At 41.3% G+C, this 18,060-nt stretch overlaps 1 protein-coding gene across 1 annotated transcript in view; it reads left to right on the forward strand.

The window, feature by feature from the left end:
* The window catches only part of LOC311244884 (uncharacterized protein), a gene marked incomplete at its 3' end in the record, with an annotated part of 90,692 nt that overhangs the window by 43,379 nt on the left and 29,253 nt on the right, over positions 1 to 18,060 (forward strand). The window contains exon 7 of the mRNA XM_084334571.1: positions 9,855 to 10,095. Within this exon, the coding sequence (XP_084190697.1) occupies positions 9,855 to 10,095 (241 nt within the window). The remainder of the gene's footprint in view (positions 1 to 9,854; positions 10,096 to 18,060) is intronic.

Genomic DNA, 18,060 nt, shown 5'->3' on the forward strand with positions numbered 1-18,060 from the left:
CTGTACCTTTAGAGAAGAGCATGAACTTTGTTTGGTTTGAGTACCAGTTTAAGATTGTGCATCCTGCAAAGTATTAAATGAGAGTTGTACATTTTGAATGGCTAGTTGTACAGAGTCAAAAACACAGTAGTCGATAGTGTCATCCGCATAGAGATGATCCTGACAATATCAGAGACGATATCATTTATATAAATAGTAGGCCTCTGTCGTGGGAGTCAGAAGATCTTAAAGAACTTCTACTCATGCACAATAGAGAGCATCCTGACTGGTAACATCACCTCCTGGTTTGGGAATAGCACCGCACACGACAGGCTGTCATCCCCACCTGCCTGAAGAAGTCCACTATTATCCCTGTACCCAAAAAATCCAAGCCTGCTTGCCTCAACGACTACCGCCCTGTAGCTCTCGCTAGAGCTGCCGCGGTATTGATTATTTCCTTACCGCACAAATTTGCAAAATATTTCCTACCGCCGCGGTTATTACCGCACACAAAAAAAAAAAAAAAAAAAGTTTGAATGCATTTTTTTTTTTAGTAGTAGTCTACTCTTTATAGCATATAGCCTGCCTCTAGTCTAAATGTCTATTTTTAGAGGATGACTTTGCAGCATGAATATTGTTTGGGATTCGGCAAGCACGCATTAGTTATTGAAAGTGAAACACGGATTCGAGGTTTCCCCTCTGGTCGTGCGCCGTTCACTCGGTGTCGCGGGCAGGGGTGGTTACCCCTAACCCCCCCGACCCTTTCTTATTATTATTACTATAAAGTTACTACTTTATAATAAAGGCATTCGTTTTGTGGCATTAATAGGCCTGCCGCGATAAGCAATAAATCGATTAATTGCTGCGATAATTAAAATGAATGCAATGATTTTGACGGGCGCGATTAATTGCTATTTGCGCGTTTGTTTTAATGAGGCGGAACCAGTGCCCCTTGTCAGTCACTGTCCGTGTTGGGAGGCGGGCCGCTGACGTTACTAGAGCACAGCACAGGAGCTCCGTGGGGCAACGCCACATAGCTTAACTACATTTCTCAATAGTGTTGCTCCTTTTAACCAAGTAGCATTATTTGTAGTGTAACGTTAGCTATTTTTAGACCCAAGTAGTTACTCGCTACTGCCCGGAGAAACTGGACTGCTAAATAAAGATGAAAGATAGAGCTTTGATTCTCATTCCATGCTAACAACATTAGCTAAATACCTAACAAACGAAATACAACGTATAGCATAGCTACAACACAGAATAACGTTAATACAATTACATGCATCATTGTTTACAATGAACGGGTGGGGCTAGTCAAAGGACTGGACACAGGGACAAGTTAAACATGAATTAATTTATTATAACACTCCGGTAGTTTCGAGTCGTGCTGCAGTGCCTACGCACCACAGCTATTCTATTATATACTGCTTTGACGCTTCCTCCTCATCGTTGATTGCCTGTAGTAGCTGCATCTAACGTTAGTAGCTAACGTTAAAACTAACCGAAAGTTAGTTGTTCACCAACAATCTCAACATTTGTTATTAGCTCAAAAACAACCGGACGAGACAAGTTGTCGGCTCATATGTTCTGCTTAGGATAATCACAACAATACTTCCGGTCCGGTCGGTGGGCTTCAAAATAAAAGTCTAAAACCGGAAAAGACGGAGCGGTGGGCTTCAAAATAAAAGTTTTGGGAAATAAATTTCTCAAAAAAAATTCTCTAACCGGTCGCAATAATATCGCTTATCGCGATATTTTCGGGGGCAATTAATCGCCCAGCAAAATGTGTTATCGTGGCAGGCCTAGGCATTAACATTATATAGTTATACGTTCAATAACATCAGCGTATTTACCGGACAATAGCAAGGCAAGCAATACTCTATTCATATCTCAGTTCCTTTCTTTGCTCAGAGCGTGCTGAGTTGTCCCATTCTGCGGTCTGTTAATAAAGTTTTCAATCAGACAAGTGTATAGAACGAAGGGCTTTTATTATAACATTCGTTGCAGGCAGTAAAATCATTATGTCTCGTTTAGTACTCCTGAAGAGCGATGGTAGTCCACTCCGGCGGAGAGTTAAAGCTAACGTTATTAGCCGTGTTGTGATGATCTGACATTCAGGAAGTAAAAACCTAATACGCGCTTGCCGATTGGTGGTAACACACTGCATGACGCTACAACGTGTGACGCGTCTCTCTTCTGACCAATCAGTGGTCTGCAATGTTTCACGTGACTTTTCTGGTACCCAATAGGGTCGCTTGGAACCTCGATAGATGAGTAGGGTATATCTGCAGAGCCGCAAGCCCAACGAGAGGAGGGTAATTTATTATTATTATTATAAAAAACAGCGGTGACGCGGTATTCAGCCTACTCTGCGGTGGCCGTGATGTAACAGCGATACCGCGGTAATGCGGTAATCGCGGCAGCTCTAGCTCTCGCCTCCATAGCCATGAAGTGCTTTGAGAAGCTAGTAAAGGGCTACATCTGCTCCTCCCTCCCCATCAACATGGACCCCCTGCAATTTGCATACCGCCCCAACAGGTCCACGGAGGACGCCATAGCCCATGTGCTGCACACAGCAGCATCACACCTGGACAAGAGGAAGGGGAACTATGTGAGAATGCTATTCATCGACTACAGCTCGGCATTCAATACCATAGTCCCCTCCAAACTCATAGCCAAGCTCAGGGACCTGGGCTTGAACTATGACCTCTGCCAGTGGGTCTTGGACTTCCTGACGGGCAGACCCCAGGTGGTGAGAGCAGGCAACTGCACCTCCTCATCCATCACCCTCAACATAGGGGCCCCCCAGGGCTGTGTTCTGAGTCCCCTCCTCTACTCCCTGTACACACACGACTGTGTGGCTCAGCGGAGTAGCAACACAATCATCAAATTTGCTGATGACACAGTGGTGGTGGGCCTGATCTCTGCCAACGACGAGAGGGCCTACCTGGAAGAGGTCAAGGTCCTGGCGGGATGGTGCCAGGAAAACAGCCTCTCCCTGAACGTCAGCAAAACAAAGGAGATGATTGTGGACTTCAGGAGGTCGGGGGTCAAGGACTACAACCCCCTCAGCATCGACGGGGCACCGGTTGAGAGAGTCAACAGCTTTAAGTACCTCGGAGCCTACATATCCGAGGACTTGACATGGACCACACACATTGACAGTGTTGTGAAGAAGGCACGACAACGCCTCTACTTCCTCAGGCGCCTAAGGAAGTTCCAAGTCAGTCAGAAGATCCTTAAGAACTTCTACTCATGTACAATAGAGAGCATCCTGACTGGCAACATCACCTCCTGGTTTGGGAATAGCACTGCACAAGACCGAAGCAGACTACAAAGAGTGACACGTTCAGCCGAACGCATAATCGGAGGGGGGCTCCCCACCCTCCAGAACATTTACAACAAGCGGTGCAGGGGCAAGGCTAAGAGAATCATTAACGACTCCAGTCACCCGAACAACTGCCTCTTTGAACTGCTGCGGTCAGGCAAGCGATACCGGAGTCTCAAGGCGAGCACAGAAAGACTCAGAAGAAGCTTCTATCCCCAGGCCATCAGGCTGCTTAACGAACAATGAACACTACACAACAACAACCATCAAACGCACATAGCACACACATCCACACGCACACACTCACTTTAAACAAACACACTGTAGCACCCACTCCCCACACTTTATAGCACACACTCACTTTAAACAAACGCACTGTAGCACCCACTCCCCACACTTTATATTTATTGATGAAGGATTGCACTACAACTCGTACACCTTACTGTAAATTGTACCTAAATTGTACCTCATCCCATTTCTGTTTTGCACTATATAATATTGTACATTAGTACACTGCATAGTATTGTATATTATATGGTAACTCAGTTACGTCTATTCTGCATCGAACATTGTACATATGTCTATACTGAACACTGTGACCTCATTTTCTACTTCTAATTTACATGCTATACTATGTTATTTGATACTATCTTGATACAACCACCAAACGCACATAGCACACACATCCACACGCACACACTCACTTTAAACAAACACACTGTAGCACCCACTCCACACACTTTATAGCACACACCCACTTTAAACAAACACACTGTAGCACCCACTCCCCACACTTTATATTTATGGATGAAGGATTGCACTACAACTCGTACACCTTACTGTAAATTGTACCTAAAATTGTACCTCATCCCATTTCTGCTTTGCACTAGATAGTACTGTACATTAGTACACTGCATAGTATTGTGTATTGTATATTATATGGTAACTCAGAACATTGTACATATGTCTATACCGAACACTGTGACCTCATTTTCTTCTTCTAAATTCATGCTATATTATGTTATTATGTTATTTGATACTATCTTGTCTAGCACAGTCTCTGGAGCGTAACAGTAAGAAGCATTTTGTATGAAAGTATTCTGTACTTCTGTATGACAACTATTAAAGAACTTGAACTTGATCTTGTCTAGCACAGTCTCTGGAGCGTAACAGTAAGAAGCATTTTGTAGGAAAGTTCTGTACTTCTGTATGACAACTATTAAAGAAACTTGACTGCAGCAGACTGCAAAGAGTGGCTCGATCAGCCAAACGCACAATTGGATGTGGGCTAGGGCTGTCTTAAATGCTTCGAAGCTTCGTTCGATGGGCATGGGATTCGAATATGAAAATAAAATTCGATTATTAAAAAAAAGTATATATGATTTTTTTATTTAATCTTTTGCAAAATCAACTCTGCCTCTCTTTGTTAATTACAACAAGCAATGCTGTTTGTTATTTAAGATGAGTGCTGTTTGTTATTTAAGATGAGGTCTCGGACTCGGCACTGACAGATTTGTGTTCATTGTGCTGCTTTTATAAAGCCTCAAATGACGGCTTACAATATTTCATGAAAGCAAAGTGTTTTGTTTGTCTAAGATTTAAAAAGGTTTAAACTGTACAGCACTGACAAAGTTGAACAAAGTGCTGTACAAGTCCCACAACATAAAAAAATAATAATAATAATAAAAAATATTATTAATTAAAAAAAAATATATATATATTTCGAAGCTCGTCCCTGAAGCTTTGAATTCCAAAAAAAGCCCTAAGGGCTTCCCACTCTCCAGGACATTTACACCATGCGTTGCAGTGCCAAGGCTAAGAGAATAGTCAAAGACTAGCCACCCAAACAACTGCCTCTTTGCACTGCTGAGGTCAGGCAAGCGCTGTCGGAGTCTCATGGCCAGTACAGAGAGACTTCTATCCCCAGGCCATCAGGATGCTCAATGACTATGCAAGTGCAACACTAATCCATCCATCTAAATTCATTGCACACACATCCACATGCACACACTCACAGTCGCTTTAAAACAAACACTCACCCTTAAAATGAACTTTAGACACTTTAATAAACGCATTTGATTTTAACACCATATTTCTATATTTATTACAAAAATATTTGCATTTTCATACCTCATTCGTGCATTTTGCATTTTAAAAAGCTTTTTTTGCACCTCATTGTTTACATTTAGTACTTTTGGTTGTACTTTAGTTTGTATATTGTATATTTTGTATAGTGTTTGGATCCTATTCTTTTGACCTTTTTTACTGTAAAGCACATTATCAGGGGGCTCATACAGAACCAAGCATTTTATTGTAATGTACATGTAATGTGACAAATAAAACAAAACTTGAAACTAAACTAGTAAATAAGACTGGCACCGGATTTGAACCCTGCAGTATACATTTTTGATAAATAGCTCTGAAACCATTTGTAAGCAGATGTGTCAATGTCAAAGCCAACATTCATTAACCTTTGCAATAGAATAGTGATGAACTGTGTCAAATGCTTTTGACAGATCTACAAAAAAGGCAGCAGTGTTTTCTTCTGTCAAGGTCAGATACTATACCATTTACAACTAGAGTAGTGGCTGTTGCTCTAAACTCACATTGATGTGGGCTTAATATAGAGTGATCTGAGAGAAGAATCTTTGCAAGACAGGATAGCTTGGATATTGGTCGATAGCTATTAATATGACTTCTATCTCCACCTTTATGTAATGGAACAACATGAGCTATTTTCCAGATACTAGGAACTACACATGATCGCAACGAAAAATTAAATATGTTAGTTCTGTAATTACTGGAGCAGCTAACCTGAGGAGAAAAAAAGTCTAGCTTAACCTCTACAGTTGATTTCCTGGTATCAATGGTCTGTAATACTTCAAAAACAACACAGGGAGAGAAGGGCTGCAAGGTAAACTGTGAGGCATGGCTCATAGCGTGCACCAGCTCATGATCACCAAGAGGGGGCTCCGTATAATTATTATCAAACAAGTGACCGGCTTCAGAAAATGTGCCTATTAATTAAAGGCCAGACAAATCTCTTTCTGCTCAGATATTAGACAATTAAATTCTACATGCCTATGTGAATAAGTAGTAATCTTGCTCTTGTTTGAATTCACCGCCTTCAAAACATTTGAGGCATCTAAATATGAGCTGGTGATCAAATTCAAATAGTAGTTTGATTTGGCATTACCTCAGATGCACATTTATTTCCAAATTGCCGCAATAATGACAGATGGGAAGCGTCTCCTGAGTGTCTGTGTTCCTTTCTCTAAATAAATCACATAGTTCAGGTGAGAACCACAGGGTTAATCTATCTTTTATCCTAATTTATTTAAAAGGAGCACGATGCAAATTCAACATCAGGGGTATCTTTTGGAAATAGTGTGAGATTTAGTTTTCTGTAGTCTGGAGTTTTTGATACATGCTGTGGGGCAGTGATCACTGATTCCCAACTCAAATACTCTGCAAGCTGAATTATTATTACATCTATTTGAGAAAATCAAATCAATTGAGGTGGATTTAGCCATGTTTTTCAGGTTTGGCCTGGTGGGTTCAGTAACCAGCTGGGAAAGATAGAAAACGACCACTAACCTCCTTGAAGTAGTTGTTTCAAGTTAAAGTTTCTTTATTATTTATCACAATAAAATACTGATATTTTACGATGAGTGTGCTTCATGCAGTAAAAAAAGTAACCAAAAAAGTAAGTAAAGAGGAATATACAATACAGAGTAACAGTGAGGTACAATGCCGAAATGAGGTGCAAAACTTAGGCTAAGGTGCAAATGAGGTATGAATGTAGTGCAAATCTCTTAACACATTCGGGGCCAAGCACAGACATGTCCGTGTTTCGGATCCAACGGTAGAGGGCCAACCACGGACATGTCCGTGGCAAGGTTGTTTTGGCTTTTATTCCATTTTAATAACCTACTCAATGTCACCGAGCGGCACTGCAGATTTACCCTACTCTTGGAATTTGGAAAAGTGCATTACCGGCCAGATCTTCGTAGGGGCGCTGTCTCAATAATGCAGTGTTCCCTGTGGCAGAAAGGTGTTTTCTTTTTTTGGATCTCGAATGGACTTTACTGTTAGGGTGAATCTATGCGTTTAGCATGTAGCATGGAATACGTTTTGAAACGCTGAATTCAGTATGCAGTAAAGGAATATATCATCAGCCAATGGACATATGGATTTACCAGATGGCGATCGATAACTGGGAAATCCTTTTTGCAGTCCAACCGGACCACGGTAAGAACTTTTTCACGTAAATTACATGGTGATCAGGCCTTGTTATCATAGCCAACCAGGCGATCAGCGAATGTGGCTACTGAGGCTAACGCCGTTATTGGTAATCAATAATCAGAAACGACGTCCCCCCCCCCCCCCCTTCATGCATTCATGGTGGAACATTATATCGATCATATGCATTTAGATTTTTAGCTCTAGCTTCTGTAGGGCCGAAACGCCATTCGATTTAACGTTATTAGCTTAGCAGCCTGTATCTCGGTTTGCAGGAAATATACCAGACCAATCCCATATAACGCTTATATTCAAGACGCTATAAAATGGGAACGTATTGATGAAAGAATTATTTCTTTAAGTCATTTTGAAGGGACGGTTTAGTGTCAATTGACAATGCGAATGGACAGATAGCAATACTATAAAGAAACAGCCTCACGCACAATGAAACCTTATTATGATATATAGAGTGAGATTAGATGGATCCAAATGGCCCCGAATGTGTTAATAATAGATAAATATAATGTAGTGTTAAAGTGAGTAAAGTGAGTGTTAAGGTGAGTGTTTGTTTAAAGTGAGTGTGTACATGTGGATGTGTGTGCAGTGAGTGTAGATGATGGGTTGTTACATAGTGTCATTGAGCATCCTGATGGCCTGGGGATAGAAGCTCCTTCTGAGTCTCTCTACTGGCCATGAGACTCCGGTAGCACTTGCCTGACCGCAGCAGTTCAAAGAGGCAGTTGTTTGGGTGACTAGAGTCTTTGGTTATTCTCTTAGCCTTGGCCCTGCAACCCTGGAGAGTGGGAAGCCCACCTCCAGTTGTGCGTTCCGCTGAACGTGCCACTCTCTGTAGTCTGCTGCGGTCTTGTGCGGTGCTATTCCCAAACCAGGAGGTGATGTTACCAGTCAGGATGCTCTCTATTGTGCATGAGTAGAAGTTCTTTAAGATCTTCTGACTTCCTCGATAGACGCCTACTATTTATATGAATGATATTGTCTCTGATATTGTCAGGATTGTCTATGCGGATGACACTATCATCTACTGTGTTGTTGAATTTACAACTAATTTAATACTTTGCAGGATGCCCTTGTTAATCTTAAACTGGTACTCAAACCAAACAAAGTTCATGCTCTTCTCTAAAGGTACTGTCTGTGATCATTTGCTTATACTGTATCTACTGTGAATGGGTCTATTATTGAGAACTCTTATCAACCGACGGTGATCGGGAATGACGGCATCGTCACTCTGTCAATCAAATTTCCGTCACGCCTCCAGTTCTCGTCCAATCGACACCATTCCAACAGCTTTTTTCAAGCCAACCTTTAATGTGGTAGTCTCGGATTTCAGGCAAACTTGACAATTGTGTTGCTGTTCCGCTGTGCCACACAGTCATGTGTGTACAGCGAGTAGAGGAGGGGGCTCAGAACACAGCCCTGGGGGGCACCTGTGTTGAGAGTGATGGATGAGGAGGTGCAGTTGCCTGCTCTCACCACCTGGGGTCTTCCTGTCAGGAAGTCCAAGACCCACTGGCAGAGGTCATATTTCAAGCCCAGGTCCCTGAGCTTGGCTAGGAGTTTGGAGGGGACTATGGTATTGAATGCTGAGCTGTAGTCGATAAATAGCATTACCCTGCTGCTGTGTGCAGCACATGGGCTATGACGTCCTCCGTGGGGCAATATGCAAATAGCAGGGGGTCCAATGTGTTGGGGAGGGAGGAACAGATGTAGCCCTTCACTAGCTTCTCACATAGCTGTAGCTATGTAGCGGCATGGTGGTGTAGTGGTTAACACTGTCGCCTCACAGCAAGAAGGTCCAGGGTTCGATTCCCGCTTGGGGACCAGGTTTCCGCGATGCCAGTTACCCAGGTGGGGTATCTCCCGGGCCTTTCTGTGTGGAGTTTGCATGTTCTCCCCATGCTCGCAAGGGTTCCCCCCCCCCATAAGAGAAACCCAATGGAAAAACATGCAAAAACAACAGATCGCTAATGCTGTCGCGTCCATGACGAAGACGGGCAGGCGCACTTGGATGGTCCCCGGGCGTGGCTCATGTCATCAAGATCCATTCTGGAGGAAAACTGAGAACCTTTTCCTTCTCCTCTGATGTTACCGGAAAAGGAAGCTTTATGACAACTTGGTAATAGATCTGACCAACTGTAGTCGATACAGATCAATCAAATGTAGCTAGTATCACCCTGAATAGTAATAGTAACCCTATTCGTTACTTTCCTGGCAAGAGTGTAGTGTTTGTTACTTTCAAAAGTAATGGTTACAACAAATTACATTTAACATACATTCTTCTTTCTAGACTCCCTTGCCTTACAACAGTTTATCTGTGAAGAGGAAGTTCCCCCTGAGCAGCAGGAGAGGAGCTCCAGTCTGGATGGCCAGCTCCTCTCTTCAGACTGTTTGGGAAATGAGACTGATGACAGTTCTGAAACTGACACCAATGGCGGCGATGAATGGAAGGAGAGTGGAGGACCAGGTTTGATGACTCTGAAACCAAAGAAGACCCAGAAAGTACAACGTTTGTCTAACGGCAGTCCTGGGTTCAGAAAGAAGGGAGATCTGAAGATGCACATAAATAAGCATATTGGAGAGAAACCATTTAGTTGTTCAGTTTGTGGAAAGGGGTTCAGTATGAAACAAGTTCTGAAGACACACATGATAACTCATACAGGAGACAAACCATTTCTTTGTTCAGTTTGTGGAAAGGGGTTCAGTATGAAACAAAATCTGAAGAGCCACATGATGACTCATACAGGAGAGAAACCATTTAGTTGTTCAGTTTGTGGGAAAGGGTTCAGTAGGATGGGAGAACTGAAGAAACACATGATGACTCATACAGGAGACAAACCATTTAGTTGTTCAGTTTGTGGGAAAGGGTTCATTACATCGGGACCTCTGAAGAGTCACATGATAATTCATACAGAAGAGAAACCATTTAGTTGTTCAGTTTGTGGGAAAGGGTCCAGTAGGACGGGAGATCTGAAGAAACACATGATGACTCATACAGGAGACAAACCATTTAGTTGTTCAGTTTGTGGGAAAGGGTTCAGTAGGATGGGAGAACTGAAGACACACATGAGAACTCATACAGGAGACAACCTATTTCTTTGTTCAGTTTGTGGGAAAGGGTTCATTAAATCGGGAACTCTGAAGAGTCACATGATAATTCATACAGAAGAGAAACCATTTAGTTGTTCAGTTTGTGGGAAAGGGTTCAGTAGGAGGGGAGATCTGAAGAGACACATGAGAATTCATACAGGAGAGAAACCATTTAGTTGTTCAGTTTGTGGGAAAGGGTTCATTACGATATCAGAACTAAAGAGACACATGAGAACTCATACAGGAGAGAAACCATTTAGTTGTTCGGTTTGTGGGAAAGGGTTCAGTAGGACGGGAGAACTGAAGAGACACATGAGAATTCATACAGGAGAGAAACGACATACAGGAGAGAAACCATTTAGTTGTTCAGTTTGTGGGAAAGGGTTCATTACAACGGGAGATCTGAAGGTACACATGAGAACTCATACAGGAGAGAAACCATTTAGTTGTTCAGTCTGTGGGAAAGGGTTCACTACGATGGGAAATCTGAAGGGACACATGGTAACTCATACAGGAGAGAAACCATTTAGTTGTTCGGTTTGTGGGAAAGTGTTCAGGAGGACGGGAGAACTGAAGTTACATCTGAGAACTCATACAGGAGAGAAACCATTTAGTTGTTCAATTTGTGGGAAAGGGTTCAGTCGGACAGGAAGTGTGAAGACACACATGAGAACTCATACTGGGGAAAAAAACATTTAGTTCAGTTTAAGATGGGAGTAGACTGGAAAAGAAGAGAGAACAGGTCCCAAAACAGTTTGCAGTTCAAATAATAGTAACCCCATGTACCTATCGTAAGCAGTATACGTAACACTTTGAGTGCCATGGACGCGTTTTGTCGTTAGTTCATGCCGACTGTTGAATGCCACCAATGCTATATAGCGTTTGTTTGTCGTGGAATACATATTTACAGTACCCGGCGCTGAATCAATAAACGCGATCGATATTTGGAATGGCGATCAGGAATTGGAATAATCTTTTTGGAGAACATCTGATCTGAGGTAAGCAATTTATTTTACCAGTCTTGGGGTAATCTGATCTATTTTCACAGAGATATCGGCGTGTGCCCTATGTGTGTGTGTGCGATCAGGAAATAAGAGAATATATTTTTCAGCTCGCTTCTCTAGCGTGCATAAGTACACATATATCTATAATCTAGCGTTTATTTGAAAACGATTCATAAATAGGCCGAAAAATCACAAAGTTTTTTGTGTATGCCAGAATATTCCAGTAAATGCCGTTTATCACGGAATCTATATATTTTTCTGAAACTTTAAAGGGGACATGTACTATAAATATCATTTTTCAGTCTCTAGCATTGTATTATAGTAATAGGAGTTAGTATCAATGTGTTTTAGTGTCTAAATACCATATTGGCGGATTGCTCTGATTCAGCTCAGATAATTTCCTGCTCCAGTAAATTAGTTCATCCTGATTTGAAGGCCTGAGTCACGTCATTCAGGCTCTGGGTAGAAGACATTGATGTGATTGGCTCTGTGGTTGTAGCTAATGCCCGCCCACAATTTACCTAGACTAGACAGCGAGTGGAAAACCACTTCCTCATACTGCGAGGCAGGTAGAAACCTGACACCTCTGCATACTCTGGAGAGAGAGAGGGAGAGACAGAGAGAGAGAGAGAGAGGGAGAGGGAGGGAGCACTTGGGGGGGGGGGGGGGGGCTGTCTTTTTTCTCTCTCTCTCTCTCGCACCCCCCCCCCCCTCTCTCTCTATCTCTCTCTGTCTACCAGTCGCAGACTGTGTGGACTGACTGTCACTCAAAGTGCTTATGGGTGGAGCCAGGCCATAACAGCCTGAAATCTTGAAGCTGAGAAATTATGGTTTTTGAGTACTTGATTAGAAATATAAAACAATGCATTTTTTTGAAAAAAACCTTACAGATGTCTTCAATAGACTAACAGGAATTGTGTAAAGTTGCCCAAATAGTGCTAGGAATAGCAGTACATGTCCCCTTTAAAGAAAACGAGGGCTTTTCAAAATGCTATAAAGCGGAAATTAACCGATTTAAAAAAAAAAAAAAAAAAAAATCCGTTTCGACAATGTTGACAATGTCATTGATAAGCGACGGGCAGATTAGACACATAATTTAAGACAGAGATTATGCGTTCACAAATATGAGAAGGCTATCATTGAAGTGGGTGGTGGCATTCAACCATGTTTTACCATGTTAACCAATGGCAACCAAAGTGTTAATAGGATCCCCACGTACTCATACTAAACCATATACTCAATAGGATCCCCATGTACTTTGTTTTATGTCGCTTTACGCCACTGTGGGGCACAGGATGATTATGAGGTAACTATCACCAGAGCCAGACTCAGAGGATTTGGAGTAGCTGTTGTGTATTAAGCCAGTGGTTCTTAAACCAGGAGTCCTTCCGGTAGTTCCAGAGGGTCCCCAGAAAAATTGGGCCAATAGTCCAATGAGAGAATACAGTATATACTGATTATTCATTCATCCATTCATTTTATTTTGTTTTCGTAGCATGGGGGTACAGTTAATCTTTGCACAATATCACCAACATCGTTTTTTTTTTAACATGATACACCCATGGCCGAAAAGGTGCAGGATGAAGAAAACGTATGTTTCCTGCTCCCTTCCAAACTTCATATTTATTTTAACATAATGGTCAGCTCAACTGCACCTTACAGCTTCATACCATATAATAATAATCATTACCATAACTATGATAACAATAATCATAGGTTTCACTTACTACTGTTATCTCAGCTATATAAGCTAATATCTGGACTAAATCACATCCAACAACAAAGATCTTCTCAGATGGAGGGTCCCTAAGAGAAAGTCTAATCAAATAGATCAATACGCTTGAATTAATCCCACTGGACTAAAGAGATTATGCAATGTATCAAAGCTACAGAAGATCCACTCTCCAAGGGTCTATTTTCAGATTTTATGCAATTTGGCAACCTTTCTTGACATTTGTCGGAAAAATTAAAGCAGAGAATGTAACCCTGTACTGTATACGTGTGTTTCTCCTCAGCAATGGTGTAAATGACTTACTTTAATCAAGTGGTAGGTACAAGTTGAAAAAATAAAACTCATCTCTGAACTAGGCAAAATCTGCACCTGGCTCGCTGATAACAAACTATCATTACACCTGGGGAAAACAGAGTCCATCCAAACTCAGCAAGACCGACGGCTTCTCAGTTACAGTGGGTGTCAATATTGTCACAAGGAAAGATGAAATTACATACCTAGGTTCCATCCTAGAGGCAAATCTTTCCTGTGACAAAATGGCATCCAATGTAATAAAAGAAGTCAACCAACGAACTAGATTCTTGTACCGGATCTCCTCTCTGGTAAACAAGAATACCCTGAAGACTCTGGCAGGAGCACTCATTCAAGGGTACTATGCTTGCACCTCATGGTACCAAAGCACCTCAAAGGCGCTAAAAACAAAATGACAAACATCACAAAACAAACTGGTCAGACTACTGCTTGACCTTACTCCTAGAACCCACCTCACCCCTGCCCACTTTGACAACCTAGGATGGTTTAGAGTAGACGACAGAGTACAGCAACTTGCAATGGTCCTGGTCTACAAGATGCACTACACGACTAAGGTACCCATGTACATGTCAAAATACTTCCCAAAGGTCAGTGAATACCACGACCACAACACCAGAGGGAGCTCCACAAATCATGTTAAACCCAGATTCGGCTCAAACAAGGGACTAAACACGTTTCGCAATTATGCCACATTAATGTGGAACGCCCTACCCACAGCTGTAAAGGAATGTGAATCACTACCCACTTTCAAGACTACTCTCAAAGAGCACCTACGGGAGACTGCAATTCGAAACTGGCCCCCTCCAATGTACAGTAAATGTCCTAACCCAATAATACACAAGACCCTCTTCTTGGGACCAAGTAAGGTTTCGTCGATAATCCAATGTACAGTTACCCCCCCGCCTACCCAACCCACCCACCCACCCACCCAACCACCTCCAACGTACAGTTTCCCCACATACCCAACCCCCCTCCACCCCACCTACCCAACCTCCTCCAATGTACAGTTTCTTCGTCAAATGTATATACTCTCTTTTTTTTTAAACTCTTTTTGTATCACAAACAATACTGTCTATCTGTATGTCATATATGATTAATTGAAAATGGGGACCCTGATGTAAACGAGAAGAAAGTCTTTCTCTGGTCTGCATCCCAGAGAAAATACAATTGTGTGTATTGAGCTGTACTGTATTGTACCCATTCTGCAATCTGTTAATAACATTTTCAATCAATAAATAGATCTGGTAGGTGGTTGGGTTGATACAATGTAGCCTACTGTTTTGTATAATGTGGAAATGTACAATAAAAATACCTTGATCAAAAACAAATAGTTAGCCACCTAACTAGCCACTATTTGTTGTTTCTAAACTGTCTTTTAAATGTTGGCCTAAGCAATTGAATGTACTACAGTAGGCTGTGGGTAAATGTATCGATTCAAAACACTTTTCACACTCGCATTCACGCAGTGGCGGACTCGGGCTGTTTGAAGGGCAGGGGCACCTAGCAATTGGTTGGCCAATTTAAATATTTAAGACACATTTTCGGTCAAATTAGTATTCTTGACCATGTTGGCACCGGATTCTCAGTGATAATCCAAACAATGGCTCTGCGAGCTAGTACATAGCTATCAGTGAGGACTTACAAATCCATACCTTTATCATTATCTCCTCCCTGACTGTTGTTGCTTTGGACCCAATCTTTCAAGGAGAAGCTGCCTCTCACAGCATTTTTCAGCTGCTTTTTTATGTTCTTCAGTTTTCTTTCTCTCCTTGGCATTCTGTAATCATAGTATATAGGCCAATGCTGACACCCCTTTTACGTTTACTACCACTCTTAAGTTAACTTTAAAAACCAATTCACACTGAACTTTAAAGTCCTATGGGTATATTTTGTGCTAATTATCCCTTAGAGAAGAATTTTTAGACTTCTGCCTTATTTCCAAATTGAGAACACGGGTTAGCATAGAATCAACTAAGCAAGGTAACTGTTTAGTTAGCTAGCTCCTTAGCTAGGCATCTACACTACTAGCCTAGGCTAAAACATGTGATACTGCTATCAATAAAAGCACTTGCAGTGTACATACATTAGTATTTAGTAATGCATCATTAGTAAATCTCAATGGACCTCATGATCGAAAGTGTACGTAACTATCTTCGCAACTACCTTCATAAGAACAAACTTAAGAAAGATCTCCGGAAAAGGTGTTCGTAAATGGCCATAAGTGTTCTCGGCTGTGCTTCCCTGAATGAAGAACCCCATTCATTCTTAAACTAAAAGTGCGTTCTCGTACACCTGTAGTTGCATATAGATATCTCACCAGCTCCTTATAGGGAATGCAAGGACTGTGTGCAAACTGATTCAACAGGTAGCGCAAACACAATTTGCGACTGATCAAGATTAGATTAGATAAAAAATGTATTGTCATTATACAGCACAAGTACATTACAACAAAAATAAGTTTGGCATCTAACCAGAGTACATTTACATTTTGTCATTTAGCTTCATTCTTCTGTTTTGATTGGCTAGATGTATCTCCATGCCCGACTATAGAATATTTTGACATGGTTTTCTACGACAGATTTGACGTTAAAAACTGAATTATCGGAACAAGTACCATTCCTGCCATCTAAAATAGCTACTGCTATACATCAGTGGCGTCGTTAGCCCTGGGCTTCCGGGGCTTTAGCCCCGGATGTTTTTCTCCTAGCCCCGGACCTAAAAAAAAAAAAAAATTGTTTACATTTTTTTTTTTTTTTTTTTGTCAGCATCCCCATTGTCTGTGCTGAATGTTTGTTAGTGTTTGGTATTTTTTGTTGGTTTTTAGTACTTTTAAACATTTTTAGTAAGTAGTTTTCATTTGATCCTATAATTCTTTCATTCACCGATTTGTGGACTTTTTTTTTAGTGTCCTGAAAGGCGCCTTATAAATCAAATGCATTATTATTATTATTATTATTATTATTATTATTATTATTATTATTATTATTATTATTATTATTATTATTATTATTATTATTATTATTATTATCATCCAGGAGGGAAAAGACACTTTGGATAGTAGGGACTGCATCTCTGCCTGTCCTGACCAGGAAACACTTTGCAACTGTGATCTCCTCTGGCAATAGTTGGATATTGTAATGTGTGGCGAGGGGTTGCAGCAATTCCACTGAGAGAAACTGGTCTGAGGCTGGATAACATGCCTGTATGCCTCTCATAAGTTGTTATCCAACTCATGAGAACCTGCTCTCAAGCTCTTGCAGCATTCTGTCGACGACTGGATAGAACAGTCTCTGTCTCAGCTGATCTCCTGAGCTGAGGTCTGAGCTTGTGCCACAACTGACTCAACTACATACTCGTCCATCCTTTTTTGCTTCCTCCTTTGGCTGGTAGTATGTTCCTCAATCCAAAGGCCATTACATATGGCCTTTGTCCTGTCATACATGTCCACTGCCATCTCTGAGGTGCGATAACCTTTGAGTGTGTCCTGCACTGTGCTTTTAAATAGTACAGATATTGAAGATGTGCACTTTAACGCAGCAGCACCTGGAGCCATCCATACCCATGTCCAGTGTCCTATAATAAGCTTTAATCGAACCTCGGATAGTCCGGTTGGTTTGGGGTGGTGTGAAAGCTCATTCACTCTTGCAAGTGAACCCTGCTGCGGTTCATTTGAGATGTGAATGCAAAGCGGACCAAAGGCAGGAAAAGACCCAAAAATCGAATCTTTTTTTTATGAGAAGACTGAAACATGTGTATATAATGAAACACACAATTGGTTTTTTTCGATTGCCTAAGCATGATTTTGAAAACGGGGCCCGGTGTTTCAAAACACACAATTAGCACAACCACACACACAATTATCAGAACACCTCAGATCCTTTGCTAAATTAAACACTTGTCAAAACCATACACTAATTTTGTTACCATATGAAACACACGTTACATAATGACTTAATTCTGTTTGAACCAGTTACACACACTGCTGTGCTTAACCTAAAACACATTTAGCAATTCTACTTCTCAGTGATTAGAGTACTGTAAGTGAAGTACGCAGAGAATGTGCAAATATACAATAAATTCACCAAACACTACACAAGACCAATGCTGTAGACTGATGAAAATATAATTTATTTATCTACATATACCCAAATCAATGATGCAGACTGATGAAAGAAATAACATTTTCTCTCCATATACCCAAATCAATGATGCAGACTGATGAAAATATAAATGTTCTCTCCATATAACCAAATCAGTCAACATTTCAACATGGAGAATCACAACAATACATGTCCCAGTTTTCATGCTACTATGTGCATAACACTGTAAGCTCAGCAAATATCAGACAAACATAAAAT

Source organism: Notolepis coatsorum, assembly GCF_963971535.1.
Source record: "Notolepis coatsorum genome assembly, chromosome: 1".
Classification (NCBI taxonomy): Eukaryota; Metazoa; Chordata; class Actinopteri; order Aulopiformes; family Paralepididae; genus Notolepis; species Notolepis coatsorum.